The sequence below is a fragment of the Leptinotarsa decemlineata genome, unplaced genomic scaffold (assembly GCF_025532065.1).
Source record: "Leptinotarsa decemlineata unplaced genomic scaffold, Ldec_3_MD MMD2_tig00000576_RagTag_RagTag, whole genome shotgun sequence".
Lineage (NCBI taxonomy): Eukaryota > Metazoa > Arthropoda > Insecta > Coleoptera > Chrysomelidae > Leptinotarsa > Leptinotarsa decemlineata.
Window position 1 is genome coordinate 8,842,487 of NW_027412551.1, and position 18,060 is coordinate 8,860,546.

At 34.0% G+C, this 18,060-nt stretch overlaps 2 protein-coding genes across 2 annotated transcripts; both read right to left on the reverse strand.

Moving 5' to 3' along the window:
• Positions 1-171: 171 nt before the first annotated feature.
• On the reverse strand, positions 172-5,271 carry LOC111505810 (26S proteasome non-ATPase regulatory subunit 5). Its single transcript, XM_023160683.2, has 6 exons — positions 5,015-5,271; positions 4,566-4,953; positions 3,421-3,673; positions 3,176-3,364; positions 1,383-1,676; positions 172-435 (listed from the first exon to the last, which is right to left on the reverse strand). The coding sequence occupies exons 1-6, from the start codon at positions 5,194-5,196 to the stop codon at positions 239-241; spliced, it is 1,503 nt and encodes a 500-aa protein (XP_023016451.2). The 5' UTR covers positions 5,197-5,271; the 3' UTR covers positions 172-238.
• Positions 5,272-14,031: 8,760 nt separating this feature from the next.
• LOC111505811 (dynein regulatory complex subunit 2) lies at positions 14,032-18,060 on the reverse strand. Its single transcript, XM_023160684.2, has 2 exons — positions 17,569-18,060; positions 14,032-15,059 (listed from the first exon to the last, which is right to left on the reverse strand). The coding sequence occupies exons 1-2, from the start codon at positions 17,971-17,973 to the stop codon at positions 14,061-14,063; spliced, it is 1,404 nt and encodes a 467-aa protein (XP_023016452.2). The 5' UTR covers positions 17,974-18,060; the 3' UTR covers positions 14,032-14,060.

Below are 18,060 nucleotides of genomic sequence, written 5' to 3' on the forward strand. Positions count from 1 at the left end.
ATTCTCAATTTTCGAATTGCCGAGATTTCTGTTTGTATCTTCTTAGTCTGTGTGACAAAAAAATATACTACTAATATCTTGTTAAAATGCATTTTCCCTGACAAAGTTTTATTCTATTTACATCCAAGTTGATCAGCCTCCAACACACTTTGAACAACACAGAAAGACCAATCAAGTCACATCTTCTTTATTTTCTATCAAACAATATAAGAAAATATACAAAAACATTCAAAATTTCCTAATCATTTCCCTCGAAAGCAATTTCAGTGATGACATGCACATAAAACGGCCCTTCTTTTACATACTCCCTCAGTCTATTTGTAGTTGGACTGTCAAAGATACTACTATTCGCAAGAAGCTTGATGATTCCGTATTTCATTTCTTTGCACTCCTTGACAGTTTCAGTATTTCGGTCCAGCAAGTACTCCACAAGACCTTGAAATAAAAAAATTTGAAAACAGTTCTAATTTTTCATCATGAAGCAAATAGAAATTTCTCCAAGAAAATACAAGTCTATGGAGATGTAAGAGACGTAAGCTCAAAGAACCAGCGAATACATTCTTATATCTATAGAAAAGACTGATATCAGAGAACACCCTATACTACATTGAATGCTTTAGAAGTTAATCAACAATATTGACATATTTCACATAATAAAACACATTTGACATCTATCAGGATGTTTTTAAACTATGCGAATCAAAGAAAAAGCCTGAACAGAACACCCATTTTGATAAAACAATTTTGAATGCTATATCTGTCTGTGGTGATTTGGCGAAACAGACTGAATAAATGACAACTAATTTGAAAGATGTAGCTTCAACAAGATGGCCGTTATCAATTGTCAAAGTTCGGGGGCCTTTGTCGGAAGACCCGCAACAAGTTACTGACAAATATAACATTTTTATTTGTGAATAATACTTAAAATTCGCGTGTTAACTCATCGGGTTAAACTGAAAAGTTTCCTATTTCTACACCTGCATAAAGTTCTCTTCAATTTTTTTCAGGTTGTAGAAGGTTAAAAACCGTCAATAAAAAACTCTGAAATGGTCACTTGTGTTACATCGATTCAAAGATAATTTTATATTCTTTTGAGTGGTCTGAAAATATACAGGGTTTTATAGAAAATGTTCAACTTGGATTCATTTCCAGTCGAACCGAAATAGGTTTTCAGTTATTTTTCATCAGAAATATCGACTCCAATGAATTATATATTTGTTCCGAAGTACAAACTTCTCAACATAGAAACAACTGAATGTTGTGATATTAAAGTGATACTAAAAAAAATTGGGAGTTATTTACTGTAGATTTACTGAGTCAACTGCCATAACGGCAACAGTGTTAAAGTATCTAACCATCATTATTATTGTAAGAGGACTCACCTGGAGTATTATTTATTTCTTCTTGGCCCCAAGTTTGATTTGCTAGAGCATGCAACAATCCCAAACCAGCCAATTTTATTTCTGAAAATGGGTTTTTAGCATATCTCAAAATCAGTTCCATTGGTTCATCGCCAAACATCAAGTACCATTTTCTTGTAATTTGCGTCAAATCAGTCACTGTTTCAGTAACGCTCAACAAGTTTTCTAAACAGTTCAAAGCCCTTATCCTTACTTCTGTTGGAAGTGATGGTAACAATTTGATGACGGTTTTAATGGCATATGTGATTCTATTTCCTTAAAATGGGAAAATTACTCTATCAGTTTGTAGGTAGATAGGTAGAGAAAGAGAAAGTCAGACAGATACACATTTATTCATACAAAAATCATAGATAAATAGGTCCAAAATAGTGGTAAAATTACACAATAGAAAAACAGACCTTACTGCTGCACTTGGTTACGTTGTCAAAAACTAGTTAAATCAAGATTATAAAATCATCTCAAGATATACTCTGTTGCATAGAAAATACTGTAGCCTCTTACTGAATAGTGATCTGGTGCCACTCGTGTCTATAAGATTTTCTATCTTGTTTAAACATTTCATTCCTCCATAATTCGGGGAGTTTTAACGTAACGATAGTCTAGAGAAGGGTTGCCTTCCCTTTGTCTATGATAGGAATGGAATTCACCAATCCTAAGAAAAGTGCCTTCATTATTTTTCAAAAATATTATCAAGCAATATATGTAGAGGCAAGGAGAAGTTGCTTGAATTATGGTTTACACGATGTAGTAGGATGAGCTTCATTTATTGTTCTAAATCCTTTTTTTTAATTATATATGCTCGTTTGAGACGGTTAGATGATCCCCAGAATATTAATCCATATTGAAGAGCTGATAGAGCCAAGGCAAAAACATAGAAGTGTCTCATTATTCTCATAATATAAGTGATTGTTCTGAATTTTGGAATACACTTTATTGATATGCTCTTTCAACGTGAGTTCAACCTCCAGAAACTTCATATTATCTTTGTTCTCTTCAGTTTTGTTGATTTGTTTGTTGATTGTTAGATATTTATTGTTATTTTTTTAGGGAGAAATCGAATGTAGTACATCTTTGAAGTATAATAACACACTAGTTCTTGTGATGTAATATTACTATTCTTCCCGAATTGTTCTATTTGTCAGACACTGAAATAATAATGATATTAATAATACTGTATCATCTGCGTAAAGAATTATTTGATCTGCAGTACTAAGGTACAGATTCAAGTCTAAGATAATAAAGAAAAGAGGACCCAAAATAGACCCCTGCAGTACACCAATATGATGGTTATATTTAGTATTTGATTTCACAAGAGTCCAGAACTACACCTTACTTTCAGTTGACTAAATAGGTGCTTGCCTAATCAAGAGACATTCCATGAAAACCCACAGTATTCAATTTCATTTTTAGTATGTTGTCATACACAAAAGCTATACTCCATTATAGAGGATACCTGTAATGTTTCACCCATCCACAGATAAGGTTTATACTGTTATTAGATGCTGGATACATTAATTTTTCTAAAACCATTTTGTAAGGGATGAATTAGTTTGAAATGGCCCGAGTAAGCTGTCAGTTGTGTCGAGTTTGAAGCCTTAAAAACTTCTTAAATATAACTTTGTAAGAAGATAGATCTATAATTTGTTATGTCAGCTGTGTAATTTTCATTTCATTTATATCCATGTAATAGATTACTCGACAGATTTGTTTTTGTCCAGTTATTGATAGGGAAGTTACCCCAAAGAACAACATACCTGTTGACTGTAAAGCACATTTTCCTGCGCCAGACAATCCAATCGTTCCCAGTGTGTCTAACGAAATCCCAACAATTGTCAAATTTCCACTTTCTAGATTTGAAAACAATCTGTCAAAGAACTTGGGATACTTCGACAAAAGTTCAATAGGTTTATTTCGTGCCATATTACCGAAAAACTTCAAAATTCCTACAAAAGTTTGAATAAATTATTAGGAACCAACCTTCATTCATTGGAGTTTGTACCTGGTTCACAAAGTTGAACTGTCAATGGCTGTTCTTCGTCTTCAATCATAGCGAAAAGTTCACCCAGCACTCCACTTTTATCGAGAAATATGAAACCGTGATGGCTCAATCCCAATTGGGTCAGCAGTTCAACAACGTTCATCCTGAGTAATACATCATTACTTTTCAATTCTTCTATGATATCAGTAAACACACCTGTGGAGTTTAGCAAATTGAAGTTCGATTCAGACTCCTTGGATAAATTGATCACCATCTAACAAAAATACAAATTCTTGATGGTGGTTCTGCGGAAATTAGATTTATTGTTCAATTAATGTATAGTATGGACGTTAGGGCCATTCCCTGCCAAATTTTGAACTGAACAAAATAATAATGAAATATTTATTTTCAGCAGTGTTGCAGAATAATGGTTTAAGACTCAATAATACAGAAAAAGAGAGAAAGAAACAAGAGATGTTATAGGGTATTTCAGATTTTGTTTGTGTATTTAGGAAATTCTTTACATTATTTATGAAAAAATGTACCTATTCTTACCTATTATATTGTATGTTGACAAAAGTTCAACTGGAAACTGAAAAATTCATTCTTCCAGTACCTACTTAGCGAGAGTTAAGACTCATGATAAATAATTGGGAAACTCACTGTAAAACAATGAAATTTTTTTCTCACAATTACTAAATTTTGGAAAATATAGGTCTGCACCTAATAAAAACTTTAGAAAATGAGGGTACTCTATTGCGCGAGTCCAATGAAATGGACAATGAACAGTGAAGGGACCATTTACATCTGTACTATATTGCCTGTAATAGTATGCTTTATTTTGAAATTGAGATACAATAGAACTTCAATCATCCAGATTAAATGAGATGACACCTACACTGAAAATGGCTTATTTTGAAGCGAAGACACCTGAAAAAGGCTCAAGTGACAACTGTTGTAAATTAGGTATTTAAGATATGAAGTGTTTTATCAATGTTGAAATTGAAAGTAAATCTACAGTATATTGGATGTAGTACATATTCTCAACTTGCATTGTTTGCAAAGAATCTGAACTGGCGTTTCTCTAAAATTGATCCAAATAATTGGGGCTCCGGATACTTGGAGTTTGGATAATTGAAGTTCCACTGTATGTATTTGAGACTCACCTCATAATATCTAAGACGTGCTACTTCATTGACATTCATAACCTGATGCGCTACCTTCATGCCATCACTGGAAATCAGAGTTTTGAGTCCTAAATCTGACAATCCGATAACACACATAATATCGAAAGCTCTCTTAGCTACAGCAATATCATTATCACCAAGACACTTCAATATGCTCGTGAATAACGACATTCTTTTGCAGATGTCTACGAGAGATTCTTCCTTCGAAATATTTCTATATATTTCTCCGAGGGCCATAAGCTTAACAGATGTGTAAGGATGGTTCAAAGCACGTTCTAAAGGGATATCGTATTTGTTTGTGCTTTCGCCCAAGCTCAGATTGTTCATGCAAAGTGACAATACTTCACAAGCTAAGTCAACCTGTTCCCTTCAAATTAAATTTCATTAGTCATGTTCAAACAGTTAAACAGTTAGAGGTTGATACTTACGAATTTGTATCATTTAAACAATCAAAAACTAAAGGCAGAGAGAGTATATTCGCTAGTTTAGACGCTTCAAGTTGGGGAATAGACGAGAAGTGTTCTTTTATTTCGTTTAGGGTTGAAATTCTTAGATCTTCTCGCTGAAGTTTTGACGAAACTTCTGAACACCATTCTTCGTTGGAAGCCATTTTTTGAAAATCATGAATCAGGAAAATATTAACACTTTAAATATTTGACAAATATCTAATGGTACATGAATTTGCGACATCTAGGAGTGAATAGTAAAACTTTGATATCCTCAGTGGCGTAGAGAACTAGAAGGTTCATGTAAAGTTAGTTTTTGTAGTCCAAGCAAAATGAGTGAATAAGTGGAAGATTCATGAAAATATGCATCGAAATAAAAATTGATACGGGGCTTGATTACTCTGTTATAAATAATTCATTGAAAGTCCTCACCAATCCAATGGAGGTTAAAAAGTCAAACAAAGGTCGAATGTTACAAATTTAGTTTTTTGTTTATTTTTCTCCTTAACGGTTAGGTTAGGTTAGGTTAGGTGAGGTGAAAAAGGTCAAATAAGAGTTATACATCATATAATATTATACATAGATTTTTCCTATTAGTTTTTCTTATGAATCACCATTCCAGAGAGGAGGTCGTCAGTTCAATCGTTGAACTTCAGTCGTTCAATATATGTAGAAATATATTATGAATATATTACCTAGTACTAATTTCATTCAAATTTATAATTTGGAACGACATATATCTGCAATTAACGTATTCAAAAAATACTTTATTGTGAAATTTTCACTAAACAGTTTTATTACAAAAACGCAACACGTGTTTCGCCATAATGGCTTCTTTGGGCGTGTAAAAACATGCTATTAGTTATGGATTTTAATCAAGTATCGGCCAATTCCATCATATACGATAAAAATTTCTGATGATAAGTTACCTATAGATCCTGTGAGTATTATTTTTTCGAAACTTGGTAATACTAATATTACTAAGCATTCGATAATGATGGAAAAATATATGAATTATCCCTCCTGACATTGTCTCTCTTTGATATGATTGGAATGCATAAAATGCAGAAATCAGCCATTTAGTTACGATTTCTTCCAATGAACCAATGAAGAATATATATTCCATCATGATGTGTGGAATCGAGAAGAACCATTTAACGTTTTGTTTGATAAAAATGTTCAGTACAGTTGCTGGACTGAATCATAGCCGGTGAGAAGCTCCTCCCTCAGTACAATAAGTAGGTATGTACCAACAACGATTTCTCTCACCGGGCATGACACAGTCAGGTAGCTGTAAGTGCATGAAAATTTTGGTCAAAAGTAGCATTCTCGACATATTTTAACGCACCGAATTCAATCCGAGGCCAGATATTCGGATACATCTGCATGTTGGCAGTACTGTACTATTACGTCAAAATGAAAGAAGGAATTTTGTTGTACCTGATATAAGGAAATTTATGGAAACTATGAGAAACTTTGGGAAAACTGACTCCGGATTCGAATTCAGCGTCAAAAATTATCCTAAGAACATATTTTGCTAGAGTACAACATGTTTCTGTGTTATTTTTAATTGATCAATTTCAGAAAATCATGTGAAAATCGAATAATGGAACATACTTGTGATGCACTGTTTGGTACCTTTGCTGTAGTTATGAATATTACAACACCAAACCATTATTTTAACACATCGACACGTGTTTCGATCACCAAATGATCATTTTCAAGGAAGATCAAACTGTTTGGTTAGGTTAGAGTTAGGTAATACTAAACGGCAATAGATAGGTACTACTAACAGATAGTAGTTAGGCCACTATAGTATATAAAAACACAAACATAGTAGTAAAATCTAATCATAATGACTCCATAATAGCTCCTGAGGAAGCTAACTTGGTTAGCGGAACGCGCGTCGAGAGACCGTCATTTTGTTCTAGTGTTGGGAAAGTGTTTTCAATATACTCTTTATTATGTTGGCAATATGGATCAAAATCAGAATTTTATTTTATTATTGTCATAAGAATCAATTCTTGTTGACAAATCTTCTGCATGAAAATAAAAATCAATATAAAAGCAAGAAGTATAAAATTTATGTATAAAAATATTGATAATAAAATAGATAGTAATTAGATACTAAAGATAGTTAATAAATACTGGTCGATCAAAAGAGAATTGAAATGGATTCAATTCAGATAAAAGTGATCAAATCAAGCATTTTGTATATTGTGACATTAATAATAAATAAGGTTTGTAAATTCTTTCACCTTCAGAGAGTTACATTACCAACGAGTAATATAGGCACTACTTTACTTAAAAATAGAGAACCTTGAGAAAATTGCGATAATGTAGTCCAAGGTATCCAGTATTTGTCAATAAAAGTAAATTATTTATAATTTATTTCATTTCACACATGATAAATTATAGATAGAAGGTTTTTTCATCTTGTGAAATAACGAAATAACTACTTGTCAGTACGCCAGAACTTTTGTTTCTGAGCCATGTGGGTTGGAGCATAATAATTATTGAATTTGCCATTTTGAATAAATAAACTATAATACCAGCATGAATCCGCTACTGATTACTCAATATTTTCAGAAAATATCTTCGTAATTTTGTAAAAGTCGACATTATTGATGTTAACAAAAAATTTTACTCAGAAAAGTAATGTTGATCACTACGACCTTGAAAAGTGAATTCTTTTCTCAAAGATATACAAGGTCTGTTGAAGAAATAAGGCGAACTATGATTTTTCTCAAAAAATATTTATTTATTGATCAATTTCTATTTTGTATATTTTTTTGTCAGGATTTAGCAAGCAACAACATAGCAACAAGCAGCAATATAGCAAGAGTAGCAAATGCTTCGGGCCCCGCGACTCGAGGGGCCCCGCCGTCCAACACCTGTCTGACCGTAAAAAATATCAATTTAGATAGGAGTGTAAAAATATTTTACTAGGCTATGCTTCATTGCCACCTGAAAATCTATGATTAGATTTTGTCACGTTAAATCTTATCTGACATTAATCATTTATATTTATATTGTATAAAAATATATTTATTATACATAAAATTAATTAATTGACACGTTTTTAAATCTATATAAATCAACACGTTCATTCAAAAATAGTTAATTTTACTAACTTTTAACGTTAATGTTTTGATATTTATGGTGTTGGATTACTACAACACCCGATAAATATTTTTTTTATTTTTCGTAATACTCCTGAGCAGATCCCTTTTGAAAGTTGCGTTTCATTACTTTTCGGTTTAATTATAATCGATTACTATATAAGATAATATTTTTTTACGCGCAAATATTTTAAGGGCGTGTTCGGGCCATGAAACTGAACAACTTTTCACAATGAACTTATGTCGAAAAATTGAAACGAATTTGCGGTCTCCCATACAAAATTGCCGAATTTCCTATGAGAAGACCAAAATTTTGCAACCTATGTTTCTTGACGAAAGTTGTTCAGTTTCATGGCTCGAACACACCATTAAAATATTTATATTTGTACTTAAAGAAGTATGACCTTATATAATATTCTAATTTATTTCGAGAAAAAGAGGAACTGTCATGATCTCTGGTTGCTTTATTTATTATAAAATATAGAATAATTTCATGAACGAATAAAGCTGACCTTTTTTTGAATCGATTATCATATTGATCATGTTTCAAGATTATTGAGGGCTAGTGATCGACGGTACTTTGCCTATTAATTTAGAGCAAGATGTTTCGTTGTAGGTATAGTACCTAACACGAGAAACGTTGGTACTATCAAAATATACAACAATAATTTAAAATTTTACCACATTTCCAAAATTGAGCGCTGGCCACACCAAAAATTCTGCGTTTTTCTACTTGCACTGCACTACACGCAAGTTGACAGCACTGCAAAACTAACAGGGGAATTCCCTGATATTGTCATCGAACGAGCTAGTCGTAACAACCCGATCAAATGAAATAGGATTCTATCGACTATCAAACAATAATAAAATACTGTACATTTACGTTTGACACAACATAAAAAACTTTTGAAAGCACTTTAGATGTAAGCCATTCTTGAGAAAATTTGTTTTGACATTGCTTCGAGTACTAGCTACGTCTAAGCAATGCGATCCATATTAACATATATTAAGGCAAAAGCCGTAAATCTGACCGGCTATGAAGAATATCAACAACATACTTCAAAACGATGGAAGCGGAATACAGAATACGACCATTTCACCGGCTCTACTCCAGTCGACGACTTTGTTGAAAATGAAATACCTGGACAACGTTTTGATATTCATGTGTTTATTGTCATTATTGATAACTACTGTCTACTTTATTTGAACGTATGGAAACATATCATAAACTTTCTGGTGGTTTTGAAGTATTTCAACAGCTACAATCCCTTACAAAAGAAGAAATTTTGGAAAACGCCTCAAAGTATGGTCAGTGCTTACGAAAACGATGATTTGGGAAACAACCTAGGCGACGAATTAATGCAGTTAGCTGAACTGCTAAAAACAGATGTGGCTACTGTTATTGACAGCAAGAAACAAGAGCTTCTGTAACTGCAATTTTATAAACTTTTATTAAATAATTCCTTATAATCATGTTTCTCAAACGTAGAAATTGCCTTTCGTATTTACTTGTATCTCATGATCACAAACTGCAGTGGCGAACGTTCTTTTTCAACATTAAGCTGAAATACGATGGGCCAAGAACGTCCTAATCACATCACTTTGATGAATATAGAATATGATTTGCCCAAAGAAGTCGATATATGAAAGTGTCATATCTGAATGTACCTATATTAAATCCAGAAAAGTTAATTTGTAACAGTTTTGTTTTATTTAATACCCATAACATCAGAACCTATAGCAAACCAAGGGCGTGTTGACAGAATTTGCTACAGGCCCCGCGCTGGCTTAACCCGACACTGAGCCTACGGATATGCCGATATCTACAGCAACTTCTCTAATAGTGTTTCGACGATTCTCCATTACAATTTCTTTATTTTCTCAACATTTTCATCGGTTGTTGATGTGTTGGAGCGTCCAGAGCGAGCGTCGTCATTCACATCTTCTCGACGTTCTGTGAAAAGTTTGTACCACTTGTGAGCATTTTTCTATCTCAGAGTACAACCACCGTATGCCACTGTCAACATTTCGAATGTTTTTGAGCACCCATTTCAATTTTTTTCACAAAATTTGATGCAAATTCGCTGATCCATTTTTTTCGACAGCAGAAAATCACCGAATATGCAAAACACTTAAAACTTTTATGACTCTCATCAACAAACTGAATATACTAAACAGCTAAAACTGTGAATATATTTTCAAAACGAGTGTACCAACATAAAAAAATCACGAATCGAATGTATGTAGCCCGCGAAATTTGAACATTCACCTTATTTTTTGAACAGATCTCGTAATATGTCATATCAAAAATAGTTTTTTTGAAAAATCGGGCTGAACGAACCTTTACAACTGCATCAAAAAATATAATTTTTAAAATTATTTCTCTGCATGTACTTTTTATGAGCGGAACACATTTATTATCTTATATCTTCAGCACTTAATGAATATAAGCAGAATCTCTGCGTTTTCATAGACCTATAAAAAGCGTTTGACACCGTCGCCCATACATTGCTTCTACAAACAATGGAAGATAATTTCATCAGTTCGGACTTCCATTGTTTAATATAATATAAATTGATTTGAAATCCCTGAAAAAAATTAGAAAGATTAACCGAAAATAAAAATTTTACTAAACAAGAAACTGAAATTACAAAGAAATAACATACAGGCAACAACAAAAAAAAAATAAAAAATTCAAATATCAATAAAAGCTGAAAATTAAAAAATTGAAAAATATGATTAACAAAAAGAAAAAAATTGAAATTAAAAGATTCCACAGCAAGTTACGTCACGACGTTTCGATTGTTAGTATCCACAATCGTCTTCGGGTAATAACTGGACTTATTCCTTCGAGATCTGACTATTTATAGGTCATTCGAGTGCTTTCACCTATCCCCTCTTCCCTCTCTCCGCTTCATTGGTTTCAGCGGGAGAGAGATGAACATTTGGCGGGAGTTGGTAGTTTTTCCCTTGATTAGAGGTTTCCATATGTTACGTATCTCTATGCTAGCTTGACTAAATGCGTTGTTGGGCAACGTATACGCGGCTCTTCTCTTAAACCAGTGTTCCTCTTTGTGGATGATTTCAGCTTGAACCCACTTGATGTTGTGTTGATGAGTCCAAACATGCTCTGCTATTCCCGATTTGCTGGTTTCTCCTCGTTGTGTGTGTTTCTTGTGCTCAGCAATGCGAACTTTCAATGGCCTCTTAGTTTCACCGATGTATGATTCTCCGAACTCGCAGGGTATCCGGTAAATGCAATTTTTGAAACCGCAGTCCGCATTATTTGGTGGTGCTGGTTTTCGTGAGGCTGCTACGGATAGTGTTCCCAGATCTGAAACAGGTCCTGATGTTATACTTGAACCCAATCCTTTTCATCCTTTTCGATAATCCTTTGATGTAGGAAAGTACAAGTACTGGTTGTAGCGGCTTCTCTTCCTTGTGGAGCTCTTGCTGTCTTCTAGCTAAAGCCCGTTCTACTAGATCAGATCTGGGAACACTATCCGTAGCAGCCTCACGAAAACCAGCACCACCGCGTATATGTTGTCCAACAACGCATTTAGTCAAGCTAGCGTAGAGATACGTAACATATGGAAACCTCTTATCAAGAGATAAACTACCAACCCCCGCCAAACGGTCATCTCCCGCTAAAACCAATGAAGGGAAGAGGGGAGTCATTTACGCTATGGGCATTTCGAACACACCTTCGTTCTCTTGAAGTACTACAAAACAAGTTTCTAAAATTGATACATTCGAAAAGTTCACACTTTCCTACAGACAATTTGCTTCGTGTAGCCGGTATTTTTGACATTCGTCAACTCTTTTATTTCAATATTATTTTAACGTACCACAAGAAGAAAAGTTATCTCTTATCGTCACACAATTATAACACCAAGAAAAAATCATCATGTAATTCCATTAACAAAAAATCACTTTTACAGCATACATATACTTAACTAGCTCCAAAATTATTCAATATTCTTCCCAATACAATAAAAACATTAATATATTTCACGGCTGATTATTATAAAAAAGAAATACAAAATAATGAAAATAGCCCCAAACATATGTGGCAGTTCGTAAAAAAAATTCAAGGAAAAAACAGTTCTGAAAAAATAGTAATTGAATCGGATGGAATGAAAATACATGACAGCTCAATAATATCGGAAAAATTCAATGAATATCTACTTCACAAATGTAGCTACAAAACTAACAAAATAAAATAAAAAAACCGGAAAAAAAATTCGCAACAAAATAATTCCATCTATTTGAACGAGGTAGAAGAAAATGAAGTCAGAGAGTTGAAGTCCAAAAAAGCACCAGGCATTGATAATATCACAACGGATACTTTTAAAAATTGTATTGCATATCTAGTGAAACCTATAACCTGTATTGCAAATAAGATGATACAATTAGGTACTTTTCCTCAAATTGCGAAAGTTGCAGTGGTCAAACCCTTATTCAAGTCAGGGAACAAGATGGAAATGTCAAATTATCGCCCTATATCTTTACTATCAACCATCAGTAAAATTTTAGAAAAGTTGATCAAATCAAGAATCTTAGATTTTCTGAAAAAATTTGATATCATCCCAAAAATCAAAATGGATTTATGGAAGGAAAGTCGACGCAAGATACAATCGTGAACCTAACTTCAAAGATATACAAAGCTATTGATTCTAAAGAACCTGCAATATGCATATTTCTTGACCTTGCGAAGGCTTTTGATACTGTCAGCCACACGGACTTGTTAAAAACCCTAGAAAACATTGGATTTAGAGAAAACGCACATAAACTCATGAAAAGTTATTTGGAAGAGAGAAAACAATGTGTAAAAATTGGAAATATAAGAGTGGGGAGAGAAATGTTCAATATGGTGTTCCTCAGGGAACAGTTCTCGGTCCAATTTTGTTTTTAATTTATATTAATGATATTTTCAACTTGCCTGTAGATGGTGAAATGAGTTCATTTGCGGATGACACAATTATGTCCGATTAAAAAACTTCTTCATATATATATATATATATATATATATATATATATATATATATATATATATATATATATATATATATATATATATATATTTTTATTGATGCAACTAATTTTCTTTTATTTTGAGTATTTCAATATTAAATTCTACAAAAAGGATTTGAAGCTTTATATCTTCTATTAATTATCTGCGAGCGATTTCGACAGTTGGTAGTACAGTCATCTTCTAGGCACCCTCAAACTGAACTGGTCATCCTGTTGTCTGCCTCTTTACACGGTCAGAGCGTCATAACTCAGGTACTTTAGGTAAATTTGCCTGTATTTGTTCTGCATTAGGTACTCTGTTTTGTGTTAGATATTCTCTAGGAATGTGTATGGTTTTGTTTAATATATTGATTTGTACTTGTTCCTCAATAAGTGATTTATGACTGTTAAATTTGTGGATGTTCAAGTTTTCCCAAATGTCCATGCGGTTTCCCTTGTTGACATGTTTTATGAGTTTTATGTTCTCTGGTGGGGGGAAATCATGTTTGTTTTGTATGGCGTGTGTTGCAAGGTTTGATTTATATACTGTTGGATACCTGTTGTATTTTTAGATTCAGACAAGTTTGATACTCATTGGATTTTTTCATATTTCCACAATTGTCAGTCAGTATGTTTATTATTTATAAGTTTTATTGCATTGTATTTTCTCGAAACAAGTGTGAAAAACACTTATCAAGTACTCTTTTATTCACCTTTATCTTCTTACTATATTGTTCTGTATTCTTCTTTCCTACGTGAATAATAATAATTATTATTATTATAATTCAACTTTTGGAACCTCAAAAATATTCTTTGGTAACTTTAATTCGTTTGTGTATATGAATTACCATAAAATGATTATAATAGTGGTACTATTCTTTATTGCGTGAACATCAATCAAAGTCAGATTCAGAAAACAATGATCTCGTTGCGAATTGATCAAAATCTTGCATTTCGTATTTCTTTTGTTCCAAAGCGCCTTCAGTGACATACTTAGAACCCGCCGCAGAATGAGTAATGACGCCAGATCTCTTCAAGCACTGACAATATTTGTGTACTTTAAACTTCAGAAGTTCGTTTGCGGTTTTTAGAAATTCACGTTCTTCATTTACCGCGTATCTCGATGCATCGGCTTGCCCCAGTCTCTGCCAAAAAAACTCCAGCTGCGGGACGTACCCTTTGACGTTATCCATCTGAGGTTTAGCGACATCCTTCATATTTATTACGGGAAAGGGGAGTATCTTTTCCTCTTGAGTTTCTAATTTTCTGCAAACCGCAGCTACGTTTAGTATCTGTTTTCCCTTTTCTTTCAGTTTTTCTAAAAATTGTAGGGTCTCGTTGTAGGTTACAGTGAGGGTCATCATCTTGAGTTCGTCTTTTTTTCGATCTTTGATCAATTTTTTCTTCAAGGTATTGAATGCCACGTTGAAAAACTGATACTCTACTTCCAAGTCTTTTTCTCTTCGTCCCAGTATCTTCTGAGAATCACTCAGCTTCTGTTTGAGCCTTTTTATATCTTCATAAGCGTGTCGTATTTTTTCTAGTTGATCAGTCAGCAGTTTTTGAAGAGCTTCATCGTGAATTTGCAGATCATCGTGCTGCTTTTTCCTTTCTTTCACTTGATTCTTGTAACTCTTCACGAAGTCTTGAATTTCTGTTTGGATTGTAAATTGCCCAGATTCCAGAATATCTTTGACTCTTTGAATTAGCTGTACATTTTTTGTATCTTCTTCCTCTAATTTGGAAAAGTACTCAGCCCGAACGTTTTGCTTTTGCGTTTTCTTGGCGACTTCTAAAATGTAAATGATGGTTTTCAGATAATTTTCGTCTTCCTCAAAATCATGTTTTTCATTCTCGAATTCTTCCTCAAAGTGTTGACGTATTTCTGAAATCTGAAAAAAATATGATACTGAATAGATTATTTCTTAAATTTTCGACGAATAGAAAATTTAAATAAAGTTCTGCCACCATATTTCTGTCGTTGTCGAATAACCTTGAAGTGGCAATGAACCGTATATCCCTTTTTAGATACTAAGGGGCAATAACAAACTATTAGGTTGTCCTAAAAGTTTGGTTCGTTTTGATTTCATGTGATTTTGAAGCTCCATCTGTATCTATACCAATATTATAAATGTGAAAGTTTATGAGGTGTAAGTGAAGTATTCAATTACAATTAAATAATTGAAAAATTGACCTTTAAAGAGAAGTTAACCTTTCACTTCACTTGCTTCTTAGGCGTTTCGACGGTCCTGGTTCCTCACGAACAGGTGCCATGATGGGTGGGTCCTCGTAGACCTCATCCATGGTTGATGAGGTCAATGTATCTTCCTCTTCCTCACCATCTGTGTCCAGGTCGGAGGAGTGCAGTGGGACATTGTCGCAGTCGGTGCCTCTGCATTTCTTGCAGATGCTGGAGCATTTCAACCCAGCTTTGATGCACGAGCAGGCTCGCTGACATCCAGATCTGCAAGTGCACGAGACACTTTCAAGTAGGCTTTTGGGTGCTGGGTCCTTCGTTGCATGCTGTGGAATCAGGCCCAGTAGACTGCTGGTCCACCCATAATGTTCGGGGTTCAAGTATGTGGCACCCAGCCAATTTTGAATTTGGTAAAACGATCTTAGTGAGTGTAGAGCAGCAGCATCAGAAGTGGGTGGTAGTAAATTCATTCGAAAAAAGCGTGATTGTTATGAAAATGACGAATGAATTTACTATCACCTCATTTCAACAAATACCTACTCATTCCTCATGAGTTATTAAATTGGGAGGAGGGGTTGGTGATGGGAAGGGCTGCTGAACCTTATCGGACCAAAATATAATTCAAAAATTCAACCAAAGAATGCATGGGTCGCAATAACATACACAAAAGAAGGCGCTATTTGGCTTTTTTACCATTTTGAGAAAAATGGTCCATCTTTGAGATGCTGTAGCTCGCTCCGTATTAGTCGTAGAAATTTGTAGGAAATTTAATGTTCTACAACTTTGTATAGATACTGGTTTTCGCTAGAATCACTTCTTTTCGAGATATTGCGAAAAAACCAAAAAATGTCCGAAAATTTCGAGGTTTATCGGCTACCAAAACTTGTGCCGAGCCCAGATTTAGTAACATTTTTGATATTTTACTCTTTATACCCATTAACATTGAAATAAAAAAATGAAATCTTCTACCTCCACCTTTTGTAAGGTGAACCCCTTTTTTGGTCTCTGGGAACTGGACTACATAATTCGATTCTCGAAGCTATTCATTACTTAGTGCAGTTAGCATATATGTATTCAGTAACTGTATTCTTAAAGTGAAAACATACTATACTAGCTGTTGTCCGCGGTTTCGCCCACGTATAATTTGCTTTGTTACATTAAATTTCGTGACAGACCATTTTAAACAAATAGTAACAATATTTTTTATTTACCCAAAACTTCAGGTTTCTAACTTCAGAACTGACGAGATTCAATACAGTCTTTGAACCCCTATTTTTCCCCCTTTCTTATTGCTTATTTACGCTATACAAAGAACCTTCCTGCATATTTCAAAAATCTAGGTTCACAGTGTCAGTTATAATGAAAATTACTATGGTTACGTTGCCATTTATATCTTTAAGAAAATGCAAGGCTGTATGGAAACTGTCAAAATGCCACTGCTACAAGAATGAAAGCAATAGTAATGAAATGAAAATCCAATTTTTTATCTATCTATACTCTATCTACACCTAACACTCACTAATTTATCTGTTTCTCTGTACTGGTAAGTCCTAGGGAGCTAAAATTTGGTATAAAGGTGCTTCTTAGGTGTTACATGTGCACGAAGGAACAATTTTTGAATGTTCTAACCGGGGCGTCCCAGTGGGGGTAAAAGGGGAGCGTTTACATATGAAAAATACTTTTTTATCAGTTACCGTTATATTTTTGGGGGCTGAAAGTTTGTATATAGGTTCGTTTTATGTCGTGAATGTGCAATAAGAAATGATTTTTGAATTTTCCAACTGGGGCGCCCCCCCGTGTGGATAAAAGTATCGCGTTTACATATGAAAATTACCTTTTCATCACTGTTTTTCCGTACTGCTCTACTTTCAGTGGCTGAAATTTTGTATGTAGGTTCGTTTTATGCTGTAGATGTGCAATAAGAAAGGAGAGTCCATGAAAAAAAATCATTTTTTCAGTTCTAGGCATTATTGAAGAGAGTTTTGACTGATTTACTCAACTTTTTTCCCTTTCTTCCTATTTAATGATAGAGAAGTAGAAAGTCAAACAGTTTTTACCCTGAAAAACTCAGTTTATTGAATGATCCAATTAAAAAACTACCATAAATTTCCATGATTTTTTCAATAATAAAACATTTCAAAGTCAAAATTATGAAACTAGACACCAATTGACCTGATAGTGGTTTCAATAATTCTTTACCTCACCTGTCGCTCATTCTCAATTTGCAGTTCTCCCATTCTCTCATCGAACAAATCAATCAGCTTATTGATATTCTCGAGGTGATTCCTATAGTTCCTCAGATACTGCTCCTCCGCATTACGTATTTCGTCCAGCAACATTGAGATTGTGAAATCCTTACAGTCTATTACTCTTTCGAAGTTATGCCAAGCGAACTCCAAATCATTCCGCATCGCTGGCAAAGAGATATTTATGAGCATTTGTCTCCAATCTTTCTCATGTCTTCTGAGAGTGAGGTTGCTGTATTCAATTTCCCGCGCGAGCTTGTCTCTTTTCAGTTGCTTCTTGCGTTCGATCGCTTTCAGCTTCTTCTCGGCCTTCTTTTCCGCTTTCAGAGCTTTTTTCTCGTCAGGGGTGAGTTTAGGAGGCATTTTTGTAATTGAACCAACTTTCCAGAAACGTCAAAATATATAATTGCAATGACTGACCCGAAAAACTGTCATATATTGCAACGACAA

Excerpts from the sequence above, each read along its gene's own strand:
- LOC111505810 (XM_023160683.2), bottom strand. The coding sequence starts at position 5,196 with ATGGCTTCCAACGAAGAATGGTGTTCAGAAGTTTCGTCAAAACTTCAG. Across the intron at positions 3,674-4,565 it reads CACGTCTTAGATATTATGAG|ATGGTGATCAATTTATCCAA; the intron begins GTGAGTCTCAAA and ends TATTTTTGTTAG. Across the intron at positions 436-1,382 it reads AGAAATAAATAATACTCCAG|GTCTTGTGGAGTACTTGCTG; the intron begins GTGAGTCCTCTT and ends TTTTATTTCAAG.
- LOC111505811 (XM_023160684.2), bottom strand. The coding sequence starts at position 17,973 with ATGCCTCCTAAACTCACCCCTGACGAGAAAAAAGCTCTGAAAGCGGAA. Across the intron at positions 15,060-17,568 it reads AAATTGAGAATGAGCGACAG|ATTTCAGAAATACGTCAACA; the intron begins GTGAGGTAAAGA and ends TATTTTTTTCAG.